The sequence below is a fragment of the Crocodylus porosus genome, unplaced genomic scaffold, assembly GCF_001723895.1.
Source record: "Crocodylus porosus isolate Cpor-Errol unplaced genomic scaffold, CroPor_comp1, whole genome shotgun sequence".
NCBI lineage: Eukaryota > Metazoa > Chordata > Crocodylia > Crocodylidae > Crocodylus > Crocodylus porosus.
The window spans coordinates 80,338,125-80,362,556 of record NW_017728906.1 but is presented as its reverse complement, the minus strand read 5'-3'; the positions used below and the strand labels follow the sequence as shown (position 1 = coordinate 80,362,556).

Below are 24,432 nucleotides of genomic sequence, written 5' to 3'. Positions count from 1 at the left end.
GGCGGGAAGCAGGCTGGGCAGTGTGTAGCACGCCTGCCTGACTCTGTCCCTTGCTCCGTTCTAGGGCTGATGCATGCTGGTGCTGTGCGAGTGGCAGTGGTAAAGGATGTGCTGGGGGTGCTGGGCATGGCACTGTGGCGGTGGTCACCTGCTCAGTTTGTGGGGGCTAGGCCCTGTTAGTCTCAGCCTTCTGCCACCTATGCTTATCCTGCCAGTGATTGTGATTGTCAGCTGGAAGCAGTAGACATTTACCAACTTGTTTGGAGAGGCCAAAACCAAGAACTGTGATACAATTTCAAACCAGCATCAACAAGATTTTCATCATGTTTAATTAAGAGCCATACTACCTAGGCAAACTGACTGCTGAAGATGGATTTTTAACCATTTTAGAAAAGTCTCGATCATATGTGGATCTGCCATGCATGCATGGGAGTATGCAAATGTACAGTTTTTCTAGGAAGACCTCAAAACCATTGGGTTATAACATAAATGATTCCATTCCGTCAGAGCTGTGTTCTTTGAACAGTACAACTCAGTATTCACATTTGCAGTGAAAGAGTTAGCATAAAGCTGTGCACTGGTAACTACACTGTCTCATATATCTTTATTACTTCAGTCCTTTTTAAAAAACATTACTGAAGTATTCAGGCAGGAACAGACCGGGTGTTATACACGTAAGCATTTACTAACTGAAGCAGAGGAGGATTAAGTTGCTGAGCATTCGAAGTAGCCTCTTTAAAACTGAACTGACTGACAGCAATATTGATTTTATGACATGCTATAACCTACTGACTCCTGACATTCTTCCTACAACTACAGATGATAACAATGACCCCCCTCTTCCTTGATAGGTTTTGATCTCCAACAAGCTTCTTTTCTTCTGCTAATTGTTTGTCTGTTACCCCCTGGGAATTTCTGCCCACTCCAATTTCATAGCTCTACCCACTGCTCTTGACAATAGCTGCGTTGGCTTTTCTCTTCAGACCTGACAAAGAATTCCTTCCATTCATAAATTGTCAGGCCAGAAGGGACCTTGGAAGGTGCAAGGGGCTGGACCCAATGATCAAGCAAAAAAGATAATTAGGGTCAGGTGACCCCAGCAAGGTGACTGTCTAGTCTCCTCTTGAAGATTTCCAGGATAGGCAATTGCACCACCTCTGGAGGGAGCTTACTTCACAGTCTGGACACACTGACTGTGAAGAAGTTTTTTCTAATGTTGAACCTGAATCAGTCTTCCAGGAGTTTGTGGCCATTACTCGCAGTTTTCCCCTTGGGTACCCTGGTGAACAGTTGCTCACTGAACCCTTGGTGTACTCCCCTACTGTAGCGGTAAGCTGCTAACAAGTCCCCTCTCAGCCTTCTTTTCCTCAGGCTGAAGGTCCCAAATCCCTCAGCCTTTCCTCATATGGCTTGCCTTTTAAGACTCCAATCATACGGGTGGCTCTTCTTTGGACTCTTTCAAGCTTGTCCACATCCTTGTTAAAGTGTGGTGCCTGGAAGCAGTACTCCAGCTGCAGTCTCACCAGCTCATTCAGAAGCTTGTCTAAGTTTATCCCATCTATGCAGTTGGTCCAATAAAAGATATTTTCTCCAAAACATTCTTGCCTCACACAATTCCTGGTTCATCACAGTTACAACATTACTCTAACACTACCCTTCAAAATAGAAACTTCAGTCTGAAGCAGAGGAGAATGAACCTGTAAATCCACGTGCTATGTACACTGTGGTACAGCACACAAACATGTTACTGCAAGGTAGGCTAAAGGTGCGCACATACAATGCACCAGCTACTCCACAGCGATAGCCAAGGTGCATTCTTCTTTTCTGTTGCAAATTCAGGGCAGCTCCCCGTTCAGTAAAAATGGGATAATCTGCCAGGCTTTTGCCATGGGGCCAGAATATGCACATAAACTTTTAATTTACAGGGTAATTAGCACATTGTTAGTTCACACCCTAGATTACCCTGCAGTAATTTTCAGTTTCCATATAGAAGAGAACAGAAATGGAATGCAACCACCCTCAAGTGAAAATCTGTGTCAACTGCTGTGAGGTCACAAACACATTTATCCCAAAATGTGCCGTTTGTAGGATCATAGGAAAGTCGGGCTGGTAAGGACCTCAACATGGTCATCTGGTGCAGCCCCTCCTGCTCCTCCACTCAAAGCAGGAGCAACCCTGATTAAACCATTCCAGCCAAGTTTCTATCCAACCTGCTCTTGAAAACTTCAAGGATGGAGATAACTTCTCTAGGTAGTTTGTTCCAATGCTTGACCACCCTCACAGTCAGAAAGTTCCTCTTAATCTCCAACTTAAATTTCCTCTGCTGCAGTTTGAGGCCATTGCTCCTAGTCTTGTCCCCTATGGCCACAGAGGAAAGTCTATTTCTACCCTCTTTATAAATCGGCCTTCAGGTATTTGAAGACTGTTATCAAATCCCCCCATAGTCTTCTTTTCTCCAGGCTAAATAACCCTTATTCTTTTAGCCTTTCCTCATACATCTTGCTTTCCAGGCTACTAATCACTTCTGTCGCTCTGTGATGGACTCTCTCCAATCTGTCCACATCCTTCTTGAAGTACGGGCCCCAAAACTAGACAGAGGGCTCCAGGTGAGGCCTCACCAGATGGTGAATAGAGATGAAAAAAATTGCTTCCTTTGATTTGCAAGGGACACTCCTGTTAGTACAGCCCAATATGTTGTTGGTTTTCTTTGCAACAAGACTACTCAAATTGTTGGCTTATATTTAGTTTATGGTCCACTGTATCACCACATCCTTCTCTGCAGTACGGCAGCCTAGCCTCTTATGCCAGTTACCAGCACAGCTCAGTATGAACCTGTCAGATGCCATCAATTATTACATCCAGTATATACACACATACTTTGTACAGTACATAGACACAGCTTCTGTAATACAGTAATTGAAAATGAAGTAAAGTTTGGCTTGTTACTGTATATCCTGAAAGTATTAGCAATGGAATAACTTCAGTAACAAATTATACAGTGGGTACCTGGATCAGTAGCAGATATGATCGCTCCAAAGAGGAGACAATCTGTGTAGTAAAATTTATCAGAGAGTTGTCCCACCAACTTCATTAGTTTCACAACACCGTACATGAGATTTCTGTAGTGAAAGCAGATAAAGCAGTACTTATCAAACACTTGGTGAGATCAAAAAAATAAAATCCTATGACCTCAGTCTAGGTAGGCCTTGCCCCATTCATTTTCTGTTTTGCATAGCTAGTGTTTGGCACCAAGCTCTTAATAGATTTTGCCTCATTGGTGAAGTCCAGAGTGAAGTATGTTTCAAAACAGGTCACCTAAAACTCAAGAAGTGAGACATGCAATCTGTCCATGCAATTAAAAGGTATAGTCCAAAGGACAGTTTTTCTTTCCAGGCATCTCATCCCAGAATTTCTCCTACTTGAGTTTCTTCTGATAAACAATGTAGCATTTAGGAAAGAATTTCGAAGTCTAACAGCTGTTAAAGTATTTTTTCATCCTTTACAACAAAGTTGCCTTAAGCTAACAAAACAAGGGGGTCAGCTATGCAATGTAAAAGCTGTATACTTACAAATATGCTCTTATAGAACTCATCATGCCAGAAATGTGTGGCAATGTTAACAGGGTAAATACGCACAATCCAAAACTACTTTAATCAAACCTTTTATTTTTTAAGGTATAAAGGGAACTTCGTTAAAAGTCAAGATTCTTACCAAAGCCATTTCCTATAAAAATATTTAGCAGTCTTGTCTGGTGACTATTTAAACCAAATGAACTGAGTTCTGAAGGAGTCTAGAACTGGAAATTCAGATGTAACCAAAAAGAAATTAAGTTATTATCCTGCTCCTATGGTCTGGTACTAGGAACTTTCCTAAGACGTTTCCCTGAATCATTTTAGGGCTGACATTTTTCTGTGTGATATACAAATAAAATCCTAATTAACCTTCTTATTGGTAGAATTCAGAACTTTGGGGAGATAAAGCACTTATTTAAGCAATTTGAATCTGTGCATACAAGTTAAATTGTCTCTCAAAACTCACCCAATAATGAAACAAGAGACTGCAGTTCCTAAAAATGCATAAGCCAAAATAGAACCCAGATTCCTGAAGAAGTGTCTCTGTGTAAAGAAAAAAATAGCACATTAAAGCTATGAAATGTGGAAGGCAGATAAAAACTCAGTTACCAATGAAGAGTGCAGCACAGCATTTCAGTACATGGAAACTGTCTTGTGCAGTGGGAGGAAATTAGTCTGAATATTACAATATAGATTTTATGATATGTAAAGTTGTTGAATGTGCCACATCTGAAGTTGTTTTAAAGCTTATGTGAATCTGGCTGAGTGAAAGACCTCTAGCACACTGCATAGGTGACTGACAGGAGGTCGCACCAGCCTCTTCCAGTGGGGGGCCAAGGTGGGCTAGACAGAAAATAGGGGGGTCTGCACTGCACTGGGAGCAGGGCAGTAGCTAAGGTGAATTTTGGGGTGGCTATAGCTTAAACCCCGCCCCTGTCAACGCAGCCCCTGGTGACTAACATAATAGACAGCTATGAGTTTAAAAAGAAAGTAAATGGATGGGATAACTCCAAGTCATAAAGTACAGTCCAAGAGTTCTACTCTCCGATGTTTAGGAGGATCCACAGCACAGGCTGGTTTTGGGCTCCTCCAAGTAACTTCCTGTAACATATGCAAATGAACACAGAGCAATTCCTTTACAGATATTATTTAAATTTATTTAGCTTATTCAACAGCAATGTTCAGAGGGAAACACCACTGCAATATGATATATGATCAATACAACATTATATGTACCGTACTGTCTCACATACATCACATCCTGGAATAAGATACACACGCTGTTTTAGAAAGGGAAAATGAAGGAAAAAAAAGATTTTTCCTTGTAGTAACTGAGTAGCAGCAGCTAGGGAGCTAAGCCTGATCATTGGTCTGCTCCCTGTGTATCATCTGCCGGCTTTACTTTTGCTTTTGTCCAGTAAGTGACAGAAACTGTTCTTACTGTACTTCTTTCATATAAGAAGTACAGTCCAATTTCTAGCAGCTGTTTTTTGAGAAAAAGTGTGCATTGTATGTGAGAAAATATGGTATCTGGTAGTAAATAATAATACTATCTAACAGTCTAGACACAGGGTACAAAACTTTGTGGTCTTACAGGAGGTACTATTAAAGGCTCTCTTGCAGGCATCACTAATGGAGCTTGTGCACTTAGACATCACTGACTTAAGTGAAAAAATGACGTTTTTAGAAAGTAAGCTTACCTTCTTTAAGCTGTAACCAGCATGGAAAATAATAGGAGGCAAAAGAATGTTGAAAAAAACTTCTGGGTCAAATGTTACCTAAAAAGCAAATGTAAAAGTTAATTAAAAAGAATGAAGAATATGCCAACTTCCTGTCATAAAATCCTTAAAATGTTGCTTTCAGAAATGGTTGACTTTAATTTTCTAGACAGTTTCCTTACAACAGGAGGTAACAGTATAAATGTATAAAAGCAAATCTCATGAAGATTTCCATGGTGACCAATGTTTGGACATTTTTGACATAGCAGTATAACAAATTCTAGGTTCTTCAACTGTTTTTAAGCCGCCCACCTTGGAAATCATTTCCTTCAATAAAACAAGCTCCAGTTCAAATAATGCTAGGTAAGATCCCCTGTGTTGGTAAAATATGATGCTTATGCCAATTTCTAAATACTTTTTATTAATAGTTGCAATGGTATTTTTTTAAATACAGCCTACATAGTTTGATCTATGCATAAGTGACCCTGCACACAGAAAGCCCAGCTGTCAGATTCTGATCATCCATAATCCCAAACAACTTTAGGTGAAACGTTTTTAAAAATAACCAGGTCAGACTGTACCGGGAAGAAAAAAGCTATGAAAATGAAGATGGCCGACTAATGTGTGTGAAAATTCAGTGATCACTGATCAGTGCTACTAGAAAACTTTTGTATTTTACTTAGGGTTGAAAGCTTGTATAAGATTCCCAGTGTCAGGTACTTTACTTTTGATAGGGGGGAGGATTAAGGGACTCATTCAGGAAACAAAAAAATATTAATAAGGGAGAAAAAAGGATTTAAAAAATATCTTAAGTGTTAGCTGCTTAAAACCCCTTGCATTATAGAAGTGAGCTGGACCTTAGGTACTGTCAAAGCCTTAATGGGCTCCCTAAATGTTAGCCAGTTATTGATACGCTGTCTTGGTGATACGAAGCATATGCCAACTTCAATTAAAGAATTTGTGGGGGGGGGGGGAAAAAAAAAAATCAGGACACAACCATAGTTTTACCAATGGCATTGCAATGCTGAAAGTACTTCTGAATGGGAATAAATGATATACTTCTGTTACATTGGGAAATATGATAATAAAAACCATGCTAAACTCTCAGCTTTGACTGGGGTGCCAGAAGTCTTGGTAAAAAGAGCCGTGTGAAACAGGTGAAGTCCACATTGATCAATAACTAGTCACAAAAACCTCACCTTTCGCAGCATGTCATTTTGTTCTACGTTGTGGATTTTTCCAGGGCTTATTTCACCCTTCAGTGTATACTCAAAGAATTTTCCACTGACATTGATCAAGAGCGTCGTAAATAGTCTATTCTCTTGTGAGCAGCTGAACGGTTTATCGTGACCACTGGTTGAAGGAGTGCCGTACCTCAGGATCACCCCAACAATGAGTCCTGAAAGAGATTTTAAGAGCCTCTAAATACATGAATCAGTATCAAACTTCCCTTTGTGTCCGGTTTCTAAATTCTACTTCCACTCAGTAACTCACATATACAGGAAAATCTTGTGAACCATGCACAACCTAAGCATTTTGCAATGACCCACTACTATGGACGTTTCTGCTAAAAGGGGCGATACTCAAAGAAGATCAAGTTTGAGAGAGACAGTTTTCAATTTGACTAGCAAGGTTAAAATTTAAATAGAAAATGTTTTATTTTCCTAGTTTCCTCTTCTGTGGTATAGATTTGCCCTGGATACCAAATATTTTAAAACAAATCTTTCTCTCTTCATATTGTCATTATCCAATAATAGCAAGTACCTCAGTACTTTGCAAATAGCAAGGTTAAAATAGCCTGCAAATTATTCAACTGAAACAAGCATATCACATTTTGCCACATTTCATGTCTAGAACCAGTCAATGCTATACTTCTGCATCTAGTATTTCATGTATTGTCTGCTATTCTCTGTGTACTGCAAATTTAGCAATTAATAATTCAGAAAACAAACAACAAGAAGCCTTCTGGTTTTTAACCAAGGCTATTTGCTGTAAATCATTCCTATTTCAGATAGAACTGGATCTCCATCTTTCCCAAAAGTAACACTGCAGAGGCTATAGTGGGGCATAGCCTCTGGAAGCTGCACTAAAGCTTCAGAAGAAGATAAATTACACAGCTAGACTACAGACAACAGAATAATAATACCAGTGAAAAGTAAAGCATAAAGTATGAATGATCTTTGCCCTCAAAAATATTCCCTGATTTCTACAAACCCATTCATAGTATCTGACAAAGTAGGCTGTCTTCTACAAAAGCTTATGCCTCTCTGTCCTAGTTAGTCTCCAAGGTGCCACAATCTCCCCGAAAGAGGCTGAAGAAGTACCGAGTAGGGGTTTGGCTCAGCTCCATCCTATTCTACTTTGTACTGAGCCATAACAATAAAGGTTTTAATCCCACATTAAGAATGCACAAGAATGCCAACAATAAGGCTGTGGCTTTGATTGCGGCTACCAAAATGGAATTTACCATTAGTTTTGCTACACTTAAGTTATTTTCATCATCACTAGGGACCTACTTAATTTGCAGTTTCGTGGATTTCACAGAAACTGTGAAATCTGGGATTTTCCATGAAATCCACAAAAATCAACAAAAAGAAAACTTAATAAAAATCAAATGCTGGCTCCCCAGTGAGAGGCAGCAGTCCTCATTGCTGGGAGAAGAAGGTGCCGGCTGGTGGGGCAGCATGAAGGGCAGCAGACAAGATGACAGCTTCTCCCTAATCCCTCCTCCCCACCCCCCAGGGCCTCTCTGCCAATCAGCACCAAGAGGCAGGGCCCCTGCAAAAATGCCTGCAAAATTGACTCTGTGCACCACAAGCAGAAAAACCCTTTGTCTCACCATTACTGAGGTAGGTCCCTAATCGTTACCTGCGACTAATCACCATTTCAGAGGAAACTGCAGGGTGAACACAGCAGTTTATTGATAAAAAGGGTCCCTTTGCCAGCAGCAAAAACACCCCTGAACACCAAGTTTAGAAGTCACCATCACTGGCTGTGGGGCTGGAGCCTATGACCAGAGGCATATCATTCATGAGATCATAACCAACTAAAGCAAACCAAACTAATAACCGAAGAAAGAATGAAGTTTAAGGCTGGCTTTTTATTTCTATGGCATCAAGGTTTTGAACAGTCAAAAAGGAAAGAAATATATCCTTTTAAATTCAAACTAAGAAATCCTTTTTTTTTTTTTTTTTTTAATAATAACAGACAGCATGATAAATTACTGCAAGTCTCTCTTTCATCGCCATTTCTCTCTCCCTCCCTAACACTAACCCTCATGCACATACATACATGCAGCACTAGGTGGCAGTCGGTTGCTGGTCTTATTGCTTCCCTGACCAACAGAAAATGTTGGCTGTAGAAAAATTAAAAAGGCATTGGCAGATTATGTTACTTGTATTTTCCAAGCTCCCTTGCCTAGTATCCAGAAGAAGTGGTGAGTTTATGTGGAACAAGAAGTAAAATTGTTTGCTTTAGGACTCAGAAGCAACAAGCTGGCACTGAAAAATCCAAATCTCTCTTTCTCTCTGGTCCCTGACACGTTACATTTAAGACATGATTACAGTTAATCACATCTTGAATAATAACTTGGCCACGTATTCATTCAACTATTAGCATGATAAAACCAGGAATAAGTTATTACACAAAATGTGCGTAAGAATTGTGTCACTGGTTCCTATCATGCCTTTAGTTGATGTGCGGCTAGTACTGCTAGCCTCCAGAGCACACACCTGTGTTCTCCAGAAGCTGGGAGCACTGGTCAGCAAACTGGGTGCCCCAGCTGGGGGAGCACCCAACCACGGGAGCATAGGGTACCCCACCACGACTAGGACCTCTGATCATTGCTGGGGCTACCAGTCTGGGGGCTGCGACTAGGAGTCCTGTCAGTGTTTGGAGTTCCCAGCCGCAAGAGGACACCCTGCAGACCCACAGCTGGGTGCCCCAGCAATGACTGGAGCTCCCAGCTGCAGGAGCGCATGGTGTCCCCTGCAGCCAAAAGCTTCATCGGATGATCATGATCCCAGACTCCCCCTGTACCAGCATGATGGTGTGATGGGATCCGATGCTCAACCCCACAATCACACCTGCTATACACAAGGCATGACGGTTGGGATTGTGCCTCAGAGCCCATTGCACTTTCTTTCTAATGTCTGTCAGCAGCCTCTCCAAACACACATGCACATGGTCTTTATTAACACCAGTAGTTCAGATGATTATAATTAACCTCTTAATCTCAATAATCCCAAAGCATTTTGCAATTATACATGAAGGACATTATAAAAATGTAGCAAACTGTGGAAAGTGGACTACAACAAAAGTACATTGGAAACAATACACAGGAGTACAGGCAGTGGACAGTCTAGTCAATACCGTTGTTTCCATTATCAACTTTGCACCATTCTCTTCCTTCACACATGCAGAAAGTGGTGAAAGAACACCATACCAAGCTTTTTTGGTCTGGGAGGACAATTTAAAAAAAAATAGAATATTTTGTCTAATTTGGAATAGCTGGACTGAGCTGTATTCTCACAGGCTCTTTGCATAAACTGTATGTTATATACATAACATAAAAGCAGGTTGTAGAAGGAGAAACTTACAGGGGGATTGTAGCTATAACATGATTGAGATTAAGACTTCATCTTGGATTTTTTTTAAATTTTGTGATGTGAAAGCAAGGGGAATTTTCCTCTTTGAAGCCAACCTAAAAACTATGATTATCTACTTAGCTCACTTCAAAAACATACAGTGGAAAGCCCCAGAGCCTCCTTGCCAAGTCAGTCACTGCAGAGCTGGACATAATTGTATCATAGAACTGTATTTAACCCACTCTCCTGGGTATGTTGCTGTGTAATCAAAAAAGACAGTTATTTTACAAATTTTCAGTGAGATATACTTATTCCACTTTTAACCACTACTTTGTATTTAGAAGTCAAACCTACTTTCCTTAATCCTGAAAATGCAGATATAACTAATACAATATGAAGCGATATAAATCAAAGTGGGTATCTGGAAAGTACCTTAAATTCACATGCTTCTGAACTGAGTCAACACAAAACCCAGTGATAGTTACATGTGGTCTTATACTGCATAGGAATATCCGATTCTCTCCCTGACAGCACTCCCTCGTAGTCTCAGGCACTCTGTCCCATCAGAGTCTGGAAACAGCAAGCTGTAGCCAAGACTGAGTGTCTGTAACAGCTAGCAGTCCCTGCTCAAAAAGTTGTTCATCTTCTACCTTCTGAGTTTGCAGTAGTAGAAACGCATGAAGCAACAGAGCCTGACACAAGGGAGGGGCAGAAGACCAGTGCAGATGGAGTATAGTGACAAATATATAATTATATGTAGAAATAGATATGAATAAGCAAGAAAAGAGTTTCATACTATTTCATAAAACCAATCACCAGCCTAATCAGGATTCTTAGCCTTATTCCTTAATTTACTGCTAAAACAAATCACTAGAAAAGAAACCTGATCTTACAGAGAGGGATCTGCAATTAATCTGGGCCCAATCATTACATTTTCTACTAAAAAAAATCTGTAGGTATCTATATACAGGCATAACCTCAAAGACAACTGCAAATTCCATACTGTGTGGACACAGTTACAGACTTACAGCCTATCTTTTGACACAAAACCCTAAGGAGCCACTAAGGAAGCTAGTGAGGGATAGTTTATTTGGAGTTGTAGGAAGTCAGGGAAATTAATTCCTCCTAGCATTCTTATGTTCTACCTAGATAATATAACTATACCAGATGGGAATGACTACAGGTAGATGGGAAATGGATTTCCAATCTGCTACTTTAGGGCTCCACCCAAACCCATACCTCCTTTCCAAAGTAGAATAAAACCAAGTTTCAAAATTTCCCGAAAACAAAATCACCTCCCCCTTCCCCTCCAAGAGGTATGATTGTGGGATTGAGTATCAGATCCCATTACACCATAATGCTGGTACGCGGGAGGAGGACAGGGTCAATCAACAGTTCTGTTTAGAGCACTTCAACTTCTAAACACATTTTGAAATGGGAAAAGCATCTCATAGAAGACCAAAATGTTTCATTCTGAAAAATGCCAAACTAGGTCTTTTTACCATACCAAAACAGATTCTTGTTTCTTTATAATGCAGTCCATTAGGTCAGTTGGTTAGAGCGTGGCGCTAATAACACCAAAGTTCAGGTAGAGGGTTGGATGACCTGTGGAGGTCTCTTCTGGCCCTACTTCTTTAGGATTTCATATCAAACTGTCAAAAGAGAGTCCCCTTTGCACAAAATTTGTCACTTTTAATGACTTAGCAATTTTCCAACCACAAAATATTCTGTTGAAAAGCTTCCTTCCAACTTCCAAGAATTATATAGAGTTTGCCACATTGGTGCAGGAGAAAAACGGTCTTGCGACCAAGCACAGGACTGGCTTCTATATTAGGCAAGCAGGCTCACAAATGATCGAATCTCTTCACATACTGGGTCAAGTGGGTGCACTATACACATCAAGAAACTCAGGTACAGAAAAGCTGAATTCAGCAACAGTAGTGCCTTCATGTGACAAAGTAAGGGTGTTTTTGTTGTTTGAGGCATTCATTATGCCTGGTAGTTACGCAAGAGGGTTGTTTGTGAATTTAAGAACAGGTTAGATGAACACTTGCTTGGGATAGATAAAATGGGTGATCCTGCCTTGAGCAGAGGGTTGGATCAAGAATGATCAACATGCAGCACACAAGCTTGGCACATGGCAGCTCAGGGAAGGGACAGGCTGCACAGCGACAGATAGGAGAGGAAGCAGAAAGTGGAGCAGCAGATCATGCAGAGAACAGAAAACAGAGCAGCAGATAACACAGGGGAAGGGGATCAGAATGATACTCTGGCAGAATGGAGGGGTAATTTGTAGCATGCATGCAAAAAAGATTGCCCCCCACTGGACAAGATGACCTCCTGAGCTTGCCTCCAGCCCTACTTTTCTATAATTCTAAGATTAGTATCTATCAAAATGTTTTCAGACTGCTTAATGGCAAGCATAACAGAAACATTTTATTTTCTGATAAAACAAGCTGCCATATGAATAAATATAGCTTTGAAACTCATGTTTTATGTCTGTCTGTTCCCCCCTTCAGCATTTCAAATGCATGGCATTTTTTCTTTGTGTTGTGTCATTAGACTTACTCATCTAATAGGATAGCATATGTACAACTTGTGAAAGAGACTCAGATTAAATGTTTTGATTCACACCATCAGGAAGGTTATTTACAAGCTCTATACTTGAGTTTACATAGCACAAGGAATACAAGTTCATCTTTTATAAATTCTCTTTTAGTAAATGGCTTCATCCAGTTCCTGAAGAAATGTGACCAAACTTGAGCTTCGAGTCTAATGGAAGAAAAAAGCCAGATTTAGAAAGGCTTAATGAGCAGTCTTGCCTCTAGCATTCATTTTTGGAATGTTAACACTAAGCAGAAACCCACAAGACCCATGTATCTAATGATCAGGGATCCGGGTTTTCCATTTCCCATGGAAAAGTGGAGAAAACCATGGATTTCCTGTTTTTATCAGAGAAAACACGGATTTCCCCTTTTAACAGAGAAACCCGCAGATTTCCCCTTTGCATAATGCTCCACAAGCAGGCTGAGTTCCAGCCTACAAGAGCTGATTGCAAAAAGGGTGGGAAAGCCCCAACCCTGCCCAGAGGAGGAAGGAGAGGTGGAGGGGCGAGGCCTAAGGCTTTTAGTCAGTCCCAAGTTTTGGATTAGGCTCACTTTTCTTCCGGAGCCTATGAAGTGGTAGGTGGAACTTGTAGGGAGCTGGGGGGTTGACTGGCAGGGATGGGGGCTGAGGGAGTGGAGAGGTTTGCAGCTATCTGGGAGCAAGGGTTTGGCAGCCTCCCCGTTCCTGGCCAGAGTGCCAGGCTGGCTGCGCATGGAACCCGAGTGGTGCTATCAGCCAGACCGGGCTCAGCTCCTCCATATACAGCTTCCCTTAAGGGCCGATAGCACGACTCACAATCCATGTGCAGCCAGCCTGTGGGCTACTCCACATCTTCCTCCCACACTTCCCCAGCTCCCTCAGCCCCCAGCCATCTCCCAATGAGAGCGTGTCCAGCGTCCACACACGCAGGCACACAAGCATACCCACATGTACACCCATAAATGTGCACACGTGAAAGAGGCACACCAGGAGGGCTGAGGAGACTGTAGGGGGGGAGTGAGGGGCACCAGTAGGGCCAGGGGGGCCTTTAACAACAGATTTTGGGGGGGTGTTTTTATTAGAGAATTTCCAATTTTTTTTTTAAATCAAAGGAAACCAGGATCCCTGCTAATAACAGCGTAATAGAAAGGGACTGAAGACTTCCAAAAACACAAGGTGACATAGAAAAATCAGTACATAGCCTGAAATTTATTTCCTTACTTGGATTCTTTGGTAAAGAGTTAATTATGGACCAGGATTAATAGAGGAGATATTTGTCTGAAGATGTGTAGGAGGAGGTTTTAGCTCACAAAAGAACCAAAACATTCCAGGACCATAAATACAGTGCGTGATTTTAGTGCCTCTAAATAATGCACTGTAGCAAAAGGAAATTCTGACAAAACCGTAAAAAAAGGCTAAGCTATATCATGCATGGACTCCATGGAAATGGCTCGACTCTGATGACAGCAAGACTAATTAGTCAGAGGTCACATTTAGGTTATCATTCAAAACAAGCAGAGTCTTGAGATGGACAGTCTTTTTGATAAGCCTGTAGGAAACATCAAACCCTCTGTGCATGACCTAGGCCAGTGGTGCTCAACCTCCAGCCTGCAATCTAGATCCAGCCCATAAACTTGTATCTTCTGGCCCAGAAGGCTCCCCACAGACCCAGAAATTTGGTGGCATACGGAATCAAGTCAAAACATGGCAACACTTGGCGTGTAGGATGCAGGTGGCACATAGGACTGCATTTGTGGACTGACCCCACATACCAGGTCCACTCTACTAGTCTGGCCCGTGGAGCTCGAAGGCTAGGAACTACTAATCTAGGCTGTTCTTGTCTTGCACAGCAAGCATTCAAGACAGTATTTTCTGTCTGTTAAGCACACAATCAGCACTCATGTTGATTTGGCTCCAGAAACAGTATCATGAAGTGCTCAACATCACCACTAACGTCGAGTGTTAAATAGGTGTTAAATAGATTTTACAGATCAGTCCCACATTTTGAGCAAGACCACTTAAAAAGGTTATATTTATTTATATTTGAGGACAGAAGTCACTAAAGCAAGTTGAACCAAATCTGAACAGACCCAAAAGAACAAATTATTAATAAAGGTGGTGTTTTTGCAAGAAGTCCCTTCTCAGAGTAAAATTCCAATTTATGTATTTAAAACTATTTTCAGGGGGGCTGGCCCTAAACAGCCAATGACTTCTATGATCAGTAGCCTTCAGCTACTGAAAGCATCCAGATATCATAAAATTGAATTATATTGCTACATTGACATGTCTTGCAATTACAACCAAGATGCCCCTTTTTCTACCATACTGAATATACAGATTTTTGTCATTTTTGTAAATTAAACATCAGTTCAATAAGTATTTAATTCAGAATCCTGGAATACTAAAATTTTTCTCCCTTGTATAGTTTGGTTTAATTGGATTTCAAGCCTTACCAACACACAATTTTTAATCAAATCTCCGAACAGACTTTAACTTATACATCTATACACATTTCCAGAAGAGTGTACAAATAAGAAGAAACAGGAAAGGAAACTGTAGGTAAATTACTGTAGTACATGAATTACAGTAATCTACTTAGCATGGTCAGCCCACGATGTTCCATGTTTCTTAAAGACTTGTTCATTAAAAAGTTTCTAGTCCTTTCGGTTTTACAGAAAAAGCTTGAAAAATATGATCCGACTGTACACTAATGATTCAAAAACTGAAGAGCCAACATTTATAAAGGAGGCAGAGACGACTTGAACAGGGTACAGGGCCTGGGGCAAATCAGCCTGTGCGGAGCCCCACCCCCCGAAACGAGGAAGCCGGCAGCGGATTCAGCAGTGAGGAGGGGGGGTAGTGCTGAGCGTCCAGAGGTGACAGATTCAGTGGCGGCAGGTGGGGGAAGGGGCGGGCACTGAGCGGCTGGATGCGAAAACGGAGGCAGTGCAGACTAGCCACGCTGATCCACTGGGTTCTGCAGGGCCCCCCCAAAATGCAGGACCCCTATTTGCGCCCCACTCCCTTGGGAGGGCCCTGAAAGGAGCCATAATATTAAGCCAAATTTGGGGTTTTTTCCTTTAAAAGATCATTATTTTAAAGGCAGTCTTAGGATTTTTGGGGGCCTGACTGATGTTCTGAACATCGGTACTGAAAATATTGACTGCTGGTAACTTGTTAGTGAGCAGGGATCCTGGTTTTCTGCGTTTAAAAATTGCAGATTTTCTGATAAAAACACAACTTCTGTTTAAAAACCAAAATCAGCTATTTAAATGAAATGTCACTGTATATATAGGTATCAACCGAACACAATGTTTTATTGATATACTTACAATTTTAAAGCAATTTGGAAGTTCACCAGTGCCTCAATCATTATAATAAAATAACTTCTAATTCCGAGTACCTACAAATGATGGTGATTTGGGGTTTTCTTAACATGAAAAATCAGAGCTCCCCGTCTCCTATACTCACCAGGACACAGGTCCAAGCTCTTCACTCACAAGGCACAGCCCCCAAGCCCTGCTGGTGACCCTCACTCCTGAACCACAGCCTCTTGCCACCCTAGCCCTGCCGAAGGGGGCCCCCAGCTGCCAGGGCTATGGGGTCAGGGACCCAAGTCCACAGTTCCCTGCCCCCGTAGCAGTGCCCAAACCCCAGCCGCCACCCGCAGGAGGCAGCTCTGCAGCCAAGTGGAACGCGGAGCCCAGAGCCTGGCTCCCTCTCCCCCACAGGTGCCACAGCTGGAGCAGAGTCTATGTGGGGAAGGGGGCTGGTGTGGGCTGCCCGCTGCAGGTTTGGGCTCCCTGCCTCATTGCCCTCCTTCTGGGGCCTCCGCAGCCCAGCAGGTGGGACCTGGCACAGCAGGGCAGAGCAGAGCAGGTCCGGGTAGGGAGGCTTGGTGCCATCACTGGGAACCCCGTGCTGCCTTGGCAAGGTGCCCCCTGCCTGCCTGGCAGCTGCAAAGGGCACAGCACACTCCTGATGATGACTGACTGGCTGAGCAGTGGTTAGCTGTAGCTTCAACACCAGAATTTGTTTCTGTCTTCTAAACGTGACTGCCGGCAAGAGTCATGGTTACCACACTGTATTTGTTTCATTCAGCTATTGCATTAGTAGTTGCTTTTAAAACAAATGGTGGCTAAAACAAAATTTCTACAGGAGATGGTGACCTGTTGAAATAGATAAGCTGATGAGCAGGTAATTGGATCATGCTGCAATGTGAAGTGCTCAAATTTTACTTCCTCTCATAGGACCTAGTCAAGGAAGAGAGTAGGACTAAGGACCAGATTTTTCCTAGTTCTGGCCAGGTGGTTGGGGACTGAATATATCTGGAAAACAGAATACTACTGTCCAATGAAAATTTACCTTTTAGCTTCATTCTGTGATAAATACTTCTTAAGTAACTAATGCCTTTAACTCATGGTTTTGTCCTAGTATATTTATACTGTTCTTCCATTTCTGATGTCCTCCTCATCACACATCAACAACAACCTTCACTTTTGCCCTGACCCATGGCCTGCTTCTCCTCCATACTGAACACACAGATTTTTAATGGGAGGAAAACCTATTGAGAAGGCTCAGACACTTTGTCTGGGTGGCACACATCTCAAGGACAACTGTATCCAAAAGAAAGCAGCAGAAAAATTTCACAACTTTTAAGTCTTAAGTCAGCCATTTTCCTTCTTCACAAGCCGTTCTCTGAAGGAGCATATGAGAAGGAACAGATAGAAGAAGTTGGTTAGACAGCAGGTAAAGAAAGTCCATTAAAGATATCTGACAGGGAAAACATGCATCACATTTGCATAAAGTAGAAGCCCAAAAAACAATCTAAATCTCTGACCAAGGCAACAAGTTCCTCCCATCGATAACTGGGGGAAAAGTAATACATATACAAACACACAGAGAATTTAACCTATTTTGTGAGAGCAATACTAGCAAAAACAAAACAAAAATCACAAAAAGGGGATAAAAGTAATAGTATATCGAGTTTGTACAGGAAAAAAACCCAAGAAAAATACTAAAATTATTGATACACAAGACTACAGTTCATATGAAAATATTAATAGGAACAAAAGATATTGGAAAAGGATACATATCAAAATGAATTAATACTTAAATTATATCTCCATTTTCCTCTGGCTTCCCCATCCTTTACATCTTCTGAAATCCCTACCTCCATTTGCCTTCCTCAGAACATCTGGTTTTCCAATTAAGGGACAGGGAAAAGGGAAAAAAAGAATATCAAATATATAGATATCACGTTACAGTTATGTTTAAACATTTTGTTAAAGAAGAGAAATGTTAATTATAACAATGTACAGTCAATATACAATGAATCTTAATGTCCTTATTTGTGGGTTAAAATATTTGATTGCATGTCTCAAGATTTATGTTATTATAAATGACCTGAAACAAACAAAAAAAAGGTATCCCTAATATATTTTATGTTAATCTGAAGGCTCAGAAGCCTGTGAGCTGATGCTCAAAATTTGCCAACTGGGAAGTTTCAACCTTTCACATGAAATGATATGTAATAATTGAGGAGCTGCGACCAAAAAACCCCTAAGAGCCTATAGATGTTAAACTTGGAACATCAAGTTAGACCTTTAATATAACACCTACAGACAAGTATATCTTAGGAAGACACAGGGTTGCTTTTTCATCATCATCTTATTTCTTTTTTAGTGAAGAACAGAGTACAGTGAAGCACTCTTATGAACCCTAGGGAAGCATTAGCCGAGGCCAGAAGATCAGCAGCTGCTGGTTTATAACAGGTATCGGCACCTTTCCAGGCTGCAGGCTGGACTGGCCCAATTTGGGTCAGAGGTGCGCTGACACACAGGGGGTGGACATTAGGGCTCAGCTGCTGCCACTGCTTTTGCCAATGGCCTCACAGGGAAAATTCCTGTTGCTGCCACTTTTCCCCTGCAAGGCACAGCGCAAGTGTCTGCAGCTGGCAGGGAAAAGCAACTGCCGCCAAAGCCCCCAGCTGCTGCAAGGGAAAACACACAGGAGGGGTGGCCTCCTCCTCCATCTTGTTTCTGTGCAGGTGCATGTCTACATAGTTGTCAATGCATGTCATTACACCACCAGGAATTGAAAGGCTACCTGCACATAAGTGCCAAAAATGCTGCAGACTACCAAATAACTGCCATGTAGAAAACTAAAAAAAAATTACACAAAATGCTACCACCATTATGCTCCAAAATTGCCTTTGGCCCAATGTAGCACACTCAACTTTTAAAGTGAGAACTGCTTCACATGTATCAAGTGCAAGATGTCCACACTGGGAATTAACGTGGAGTAACTAATGCACTAGACAGTCACACCCTAACATACTACAGATCAATCTACTAATGCAGACAACACATACAGAGCATTTTCCGTTTAACCCACACATGCTTCAGACAAACGTATGAATTTAAGTGGTAAAATTAAAGTAAAGTAATACTCTTCAGACAAATGTAACAGTAATCCAAGGACAAGCATGAGGGTGTCTATGAAGATACCATTCTTTATTAAAAAAATATTTTTTCCTAAGGGCCACCTCAGCAATTTACCAAATAGTACAAACAGACCAGTGCTCAGTCAATACATGCAATTCAATTCCTTTCTACTGAGATGCTTCCGTAGGCTTAATGAGGCAGACAAGCCTTCGACTTCACCAAAATCACAAACAAATTTCAAGTAAGCAGTCAAACCCAAATTCTGAAAAGATACTCATGGAATTCACTAGCTTCAAAAAACCCCCAATTAGTCAGTCAAACCATTTCTAAAACTCCAACAAAGCCACAATCACCTTCCTTCTTTTGCGAGCTTTCACACCAATTCTTCACAGATAAGATTGTTAGAACAAGAAGGCAGCCCAACATGCTCTGCACTAGAACGTATCCAGCAACTGGGAAGTATAGCCGTAGCTTTACAACCATATCCTAAGAAAAGTAGCCTTGGCTCTCATACATATTTACAAAAGAACAATAAGAATTAACATACAATTGGAACACTCTACTTTTCACTCAGATACTACCTTTCAATTATCTTACGCACCTCCCTGCAGTTAGGTAGGTGTCTGAAAAATAAAGTATTAGCAGAAAAGCAAAGCTGCAATAACGCATTCTCCTCCCAACCCCAAGAACTCTCTGCACACTTTGAAATACGTTCTGCATGTGGCACCTTGCACCCTATTCTCTTGCTCTCTTCACTGTCCAAACTGCCTTCAAAATTCACTATTATAATCTCTTTTGCCTTTGCTTTGCAGTCATGCAAGCATAACAGCGCACTTCCTTCTAGTCTGTTTAGTTTGTGGTTTCATTATGTCCATATAAAGGTTTGCCAGTGTGACTTACGGAGCAACAAGGCCCTAGAAAAGCTAATGGGGATGTGCAAGTCAAACAAGGAACATGAGACATTCCCACTTCCTGTTAATCCAAAAGGGACAAGAAACAGACTCAGACACCCTCTACACATTACAGGTATCACACAATTAATTGGTTAATTGCACAATTACCTTAAGACCAGCCACATGTGCAAAGTACCTATCACGCCATAAAAAGCTCCAACCAGTTATGAAGTTAGACTTCAAAAATGTGTGCTAACTTTTTAGCTGGTCACTACTGAGCTATAAATTTGCATGTGGAGCAGGGTCTCCCCTGTGGCTGGGAGCTCCATCAGGTGACGGGGCTCCCAGTCACAGGGATGCACCATGCCCACCATTAATACCAGAACCCTGGGGATCATGGCTGCCATGATCTTCAAGGCTCAGGGGTGCCTGAAATTCCTGGCCCATACAAGGCTCTCAGTCCCAGATGTATTTCCTGTGCAGTCAGGATGGAAAATCCCACAACTGATGTGGGTCTCAGCCCCGACTGTCTCACGTGGCCTCTGAGGCTGGGAGCCTACTCAAAGGGTGATCTCAGCTGTGGGAGTCGGCTTCTTGCCAGCGCAAGGGGAGCCCTGGATCAGGCTCCCCCGACACGGTGAGGCATGACTGGATCTAATAGGCGATCCCACAATCGCGCGCCTCACATGACATAGCAGGAGGCACAGTTGTGTGGATCATGCGTTAGAGCCAATCATGCTTCTACCTACATGGGTAGAGGGGGCCTCGAATGCACATCTTCTATACAAGACTAGAGAAATAGTAAGTTGTGAAACCAACTCTGCACCTTTAACTCTCCTATCAAGATAGTATAAACGTTTGCAAAAGCCATTTAATTTTTCATTTGACATACAAATCGATCACTGCTAACGCATCACTTCCAACACAATCCTTTAGTTTACCTATGCATTCGGTCTTTTCAAATAAGACAAAACACATTCTAAATCTAGTTTAGAGAAGTAAATTTTTTTTTAAGTTCAGAAGCGTTCTTTGCAAAAGATTCTGACAAAATGATTGACAGAGTAACACATATGCCAGACTTCCACTGTACGATATAAATCAAGCCACTTCCTCTAAGCCAGGGGTATGCGTAATCCTGGGGGTACTTTGGAAGGCCTTAGGGGGATTGCGGCAGCAGCGCAGAGAAGCTGCCAGCACTTCTGGTTTCACTCGTCGACCAGCCGCTAGGAGACCCCTCCTTCGCCCCCCACTCATTGACTGGCCACTGGGGGACTCCCGCTTCCCGACCAGCTACTGGAGAGTCACTGACCAAAAAAAGGTTGAAAACTCCTGCTCTAAGCTACACGTGCCAGTATCAGTTTCAGCCACAGGGGAAAAAAATCCCTCACCACATAAAAAAAAAAAAATTAAGAGAAGTCTGTTCAAAGCAGTTATCTGATGCAAAAACACATAGACAAATTTTTGGTTTATATGCTCAGATAACCTAAATCTGTCAACACTGCTCACCAGCAGATAGTTATCCCAAGGGAAAGTATGAGTCATTACAACAAGCTTCTTATTTTTAAGTCATGTGCTAGCATATGATGATCTAAATAATAGTGAGGAGAAGAATGTTTTCCTCTCCAAAATGACCCTGAACTCTTGAAGTGTAATTTAAGTAGGAATTGCACCAAAATGTGCTTCAGTAGAAGCTGTCTGGGGGGAAAAAAGAAAAAAAAGAGAGAATGGGAGAGGGAGGAAGAAGATGAGGTAGTGCTACAAAAGAATTACCGGCTTGGTGTCTGACACCACATACTTTGTCAACTTTATTCTCAACAGAAGAAAAAAAACTGCAGACAGACTTATTTTACTGAAAGCACCATGGGCACAACCCACAGTGCTTGAATCTGGACTGTCCTCAAGCTCCAGTTTGATGGTCGGGTAGAGCTGTTCTCCATTGTGACATCTAAGAAGCAAAAACTGCCCCAAGCCCTGGAAAGTGGCCCATAGATCTCATCAGACCACGTGATCACAAGGGGCTCTGCAATGTGCCCCCCTCTCCAAATGCAGCACAACCTCACAGCCCCTCCCCATCACATGACCAAAACCCCCAAATGCTAAATATTATATTCACTGAAATCCAAGATGAGAGGTTTTTTCCCATTCTACTTAGGGAAAAAGAAATTTCATCCTGGTTTTGAGTACAGTCAGGGGCAGGCAGCTGCTGTGACTGGCTCTGGATCCAGGTCCAGCCCTGATCCATTTGAGACTGCATGATGTATGTGTGCAGTTTGAGGGGGATATCCAAGTCTCTTAAAAATTCAGGATTTGAGAGTGGCTCACTGATCAACAAATTCTGGGAAGCACAGCTGAAGAGAAGTCCCCCAAGTGAACAAATGACTCATCCACTTGGGAATGGCTGGACCTCATCTTCCTCCTAGAGTTTAACTTTATGAACTAAAAAATAAGGCTTAGATGCAAAGCCGAGATTTTGATTATGACTTCTGTCCTATGACAAGGTTTGTTCTTTTTTCTTTACCCTTTCCAAGCTTGGCCTCCCTCACGTACACTGGAAATGTTGCTTTATCCTGTCTCTCTTTTCCTGCCCTGAAGCTGTGTGGCATTTTGCCCATCAGTCAACATGAACACATCCATTCACCTTAAAAGTTTAAGGGGGTAGGGGAGGATAAGTGTTAGACAGGGACCATTTATATTAAATGGACAATGAATAGCTGTTTAAAGGGAATTCTGTTCCCTATTAAAAATACAAGCTTCTACAAATAACATTACAGCCCAAAAAGGTCAGCAAAACACTTACTTAATGAACTTCCTTTAAAAGCCATTAACAGTTTATGCTAGTTTTACGATACTTGCATTTTAGTTTCCTTTTACTGACAGCCAAGAAAAGAGAAGTATTGCACTCTAGACTAAAAAAAAAAAAATTACATTTAAACTGAACAGATGAGCAAAACTCCTAATACACTGAGAATTCAAATGTAAAAGCCCTGAGGACTTCAACAAACAGATGAGGCACTCTGACAAACCACGGGCAGTTCTCATGCATGTGAACATGAAAGGAGAAGTTCTCTAGTATGGGACGAAAATAGCATTTTTAAACCATGAGAAAAACATGGGCTGAAACTGAGGATCCAGAGGGATGTGGCAGTGTGGTCACACAACCCCCCTTTTGCTGCCTGGCTGACCCAGGCACAGGGGAGCCCCAGAGCCATTCGTGCCAGGTCCAGCCCTGGGCTGCCCGACTTGGCAGGGGATAGTAGCAGCAGTAGGACAGTTTCCTTTTCCTGAACCTTCTCCCTCCCCCATGATCCCCACTGGCTAGGAACAGGCATTAAAAGGAACCTACCTGCTGTCACCACTATTCTCTGCAGCTTGGAGGGAGGCCCAGAGCCACTTTAGCCACAGGCTGCTAGAAGCACCTATGCAGGGAGCTGGGCTTGGCCAGGACAACAGCAGCAGTGTGCAGGTACCTCCTTTCAGCACCTGCTCCTAACCAGCAGGGGACATGCACGGAGGGAGTGGGGAGAGATAGGCAGGGAGCAGGCACTGGAAGAGGAACCTGCATGCTGCTGTCACTGACCTGGCTGAGATTGGCACCCTGTGCAGCCGCTCCCCACAGCCCCCAACTACAGCGGGGCAGGAGCAGCTCTGGGGCTCCCTTACGCCAAATCAGGCAGGGAGAGTGGTACTGGCAGCAGTGGACAGGTCCCACTTTGTGCGCCTGCTCCCTCACTAGCTCCACTGCCAGCCTAGGGGCTCCAGCTATGTCTTACCCCACCCCACCATGATCTGGGGTGGAGGAACATTTGCTGCATCCCTCTTTAGCAAATCCTCAATTTCCCCATGGACTGGAAGTTATTTGCAGAGAAGCTGGTACACTCTTAATGTTACTTCCCCAAGGTCACAGCTTTGATTCTCAGTTGGACTAGATGACATCTTGAAGTCCTTTCCAGCCTTAATTCTCTATGCTACTTTCACATGAAAATTCACAATGAAGAATTTTGGAAAAAGGTCCAGGAGATAGTAATAGCATCCTGCTCATATGGTTTAGAGCAGGGGTGTCAAAAATTCAGAGGCCTATCACCTAGCTTGTGATAATGTTCAGAGGTCTTAGACTGGACTGCAGGCTGCCTGGAGCATGTGCCAGACTGCCCCCACACACTGTACACAGCGCAATGAACCAGTCTAGCACATGCTGCCAGTGATGCATGGGTCCCAGGCTAGGAAGCACTGCATGCAGGACACTGTGCTGGTCCAGGGTACCACAACAAGTGGTGTCAGTGCTATAACAGCCCCACGCTCTGGGATCCAGAGGATGAGGCCAGTCTGTGGGCTCACGAACCGATCCTGTGCCACTCGTCCAGCCCTGTTGTACAGGAGTATTTCTCAAACTTGTTAAGTAAAAAGTTACTTTAAGGAGTTCTTCAAGTATTTATTATAAAAGTATTTATATTAGTGTATTGTATACAATATTGTATAACATATGAAATATAAATGTATTTATAATTTTTTTGTATATATCTTATAAAAATAGAGTTTCACAGTTGTAGGGTCAGAAGGGACCTGAGCAGATCATCTAGTCTGACCCCCTGCCATGGCAGGAAAGAGTACTGGGGTCAAACAACCCCAGCAAG

The 24,432-nt window shown here is 42.3% G+C and overlaps 1 protein-coding gene and 1 long non-coding RNA gene across 5 annotated transcripts in view; one reads left to right on the top strand and one right to left on the bottom strand.

Moving 5' to 3' along the window:
* The window catches only part of LOC109306151, a 20,895-nt gene extending 4,753 nt beyond the window's left edge, over positions 1-16,142 (top strand). Inside the window, exons 2-3 of the long non-coding RNA XR_002099872.1 lie at positions 6,657-6,660; positions 16,050-16,142. This is a non-coding gene — a long non-coding RNA (uncharacterized LOC109306151). The remainder of the gene's footprint in view (positions 1-6,656; positions 6,661-16,049) is intronic.
* The window catches only part of SLC9A7 (solute carrier family 9 member A7), a 115,420-nt gene that overhangs the window by 46,554 nt on the left and 44,434 nt on the right, over positions 1-24,432 (bottom strand). For all 4 annotated transcript variants that reach the window (XR_002099871.1, XM_019529429.1, XM_019529426.1 and 1 more), the window contains exons 2-5: positions 6,490-6,689; positions 5,273-5,350; positions 4,039-4,115; positions 3,007-3,119 (exon numbers count right to left, since the gene is read on the bottom strand). Coding sequence is in view for 3 of the 4 variants with exons in the window: in XM_019529429.1 (XP_019384974.1) it covers positions 3,007-3,119; positions 4,039-4,115; positions 5,273-5,350; positions 6,490-6,689 (468 nt within the window). In the remaining variant the exon portion in view is untranslated. The remainder of the gene's footprint in view (positions 1-3,006; positions 3,120-4,038; positions 4,116-5,272; positions 5,351-6,489; positions 6,690-24,432) is intronic.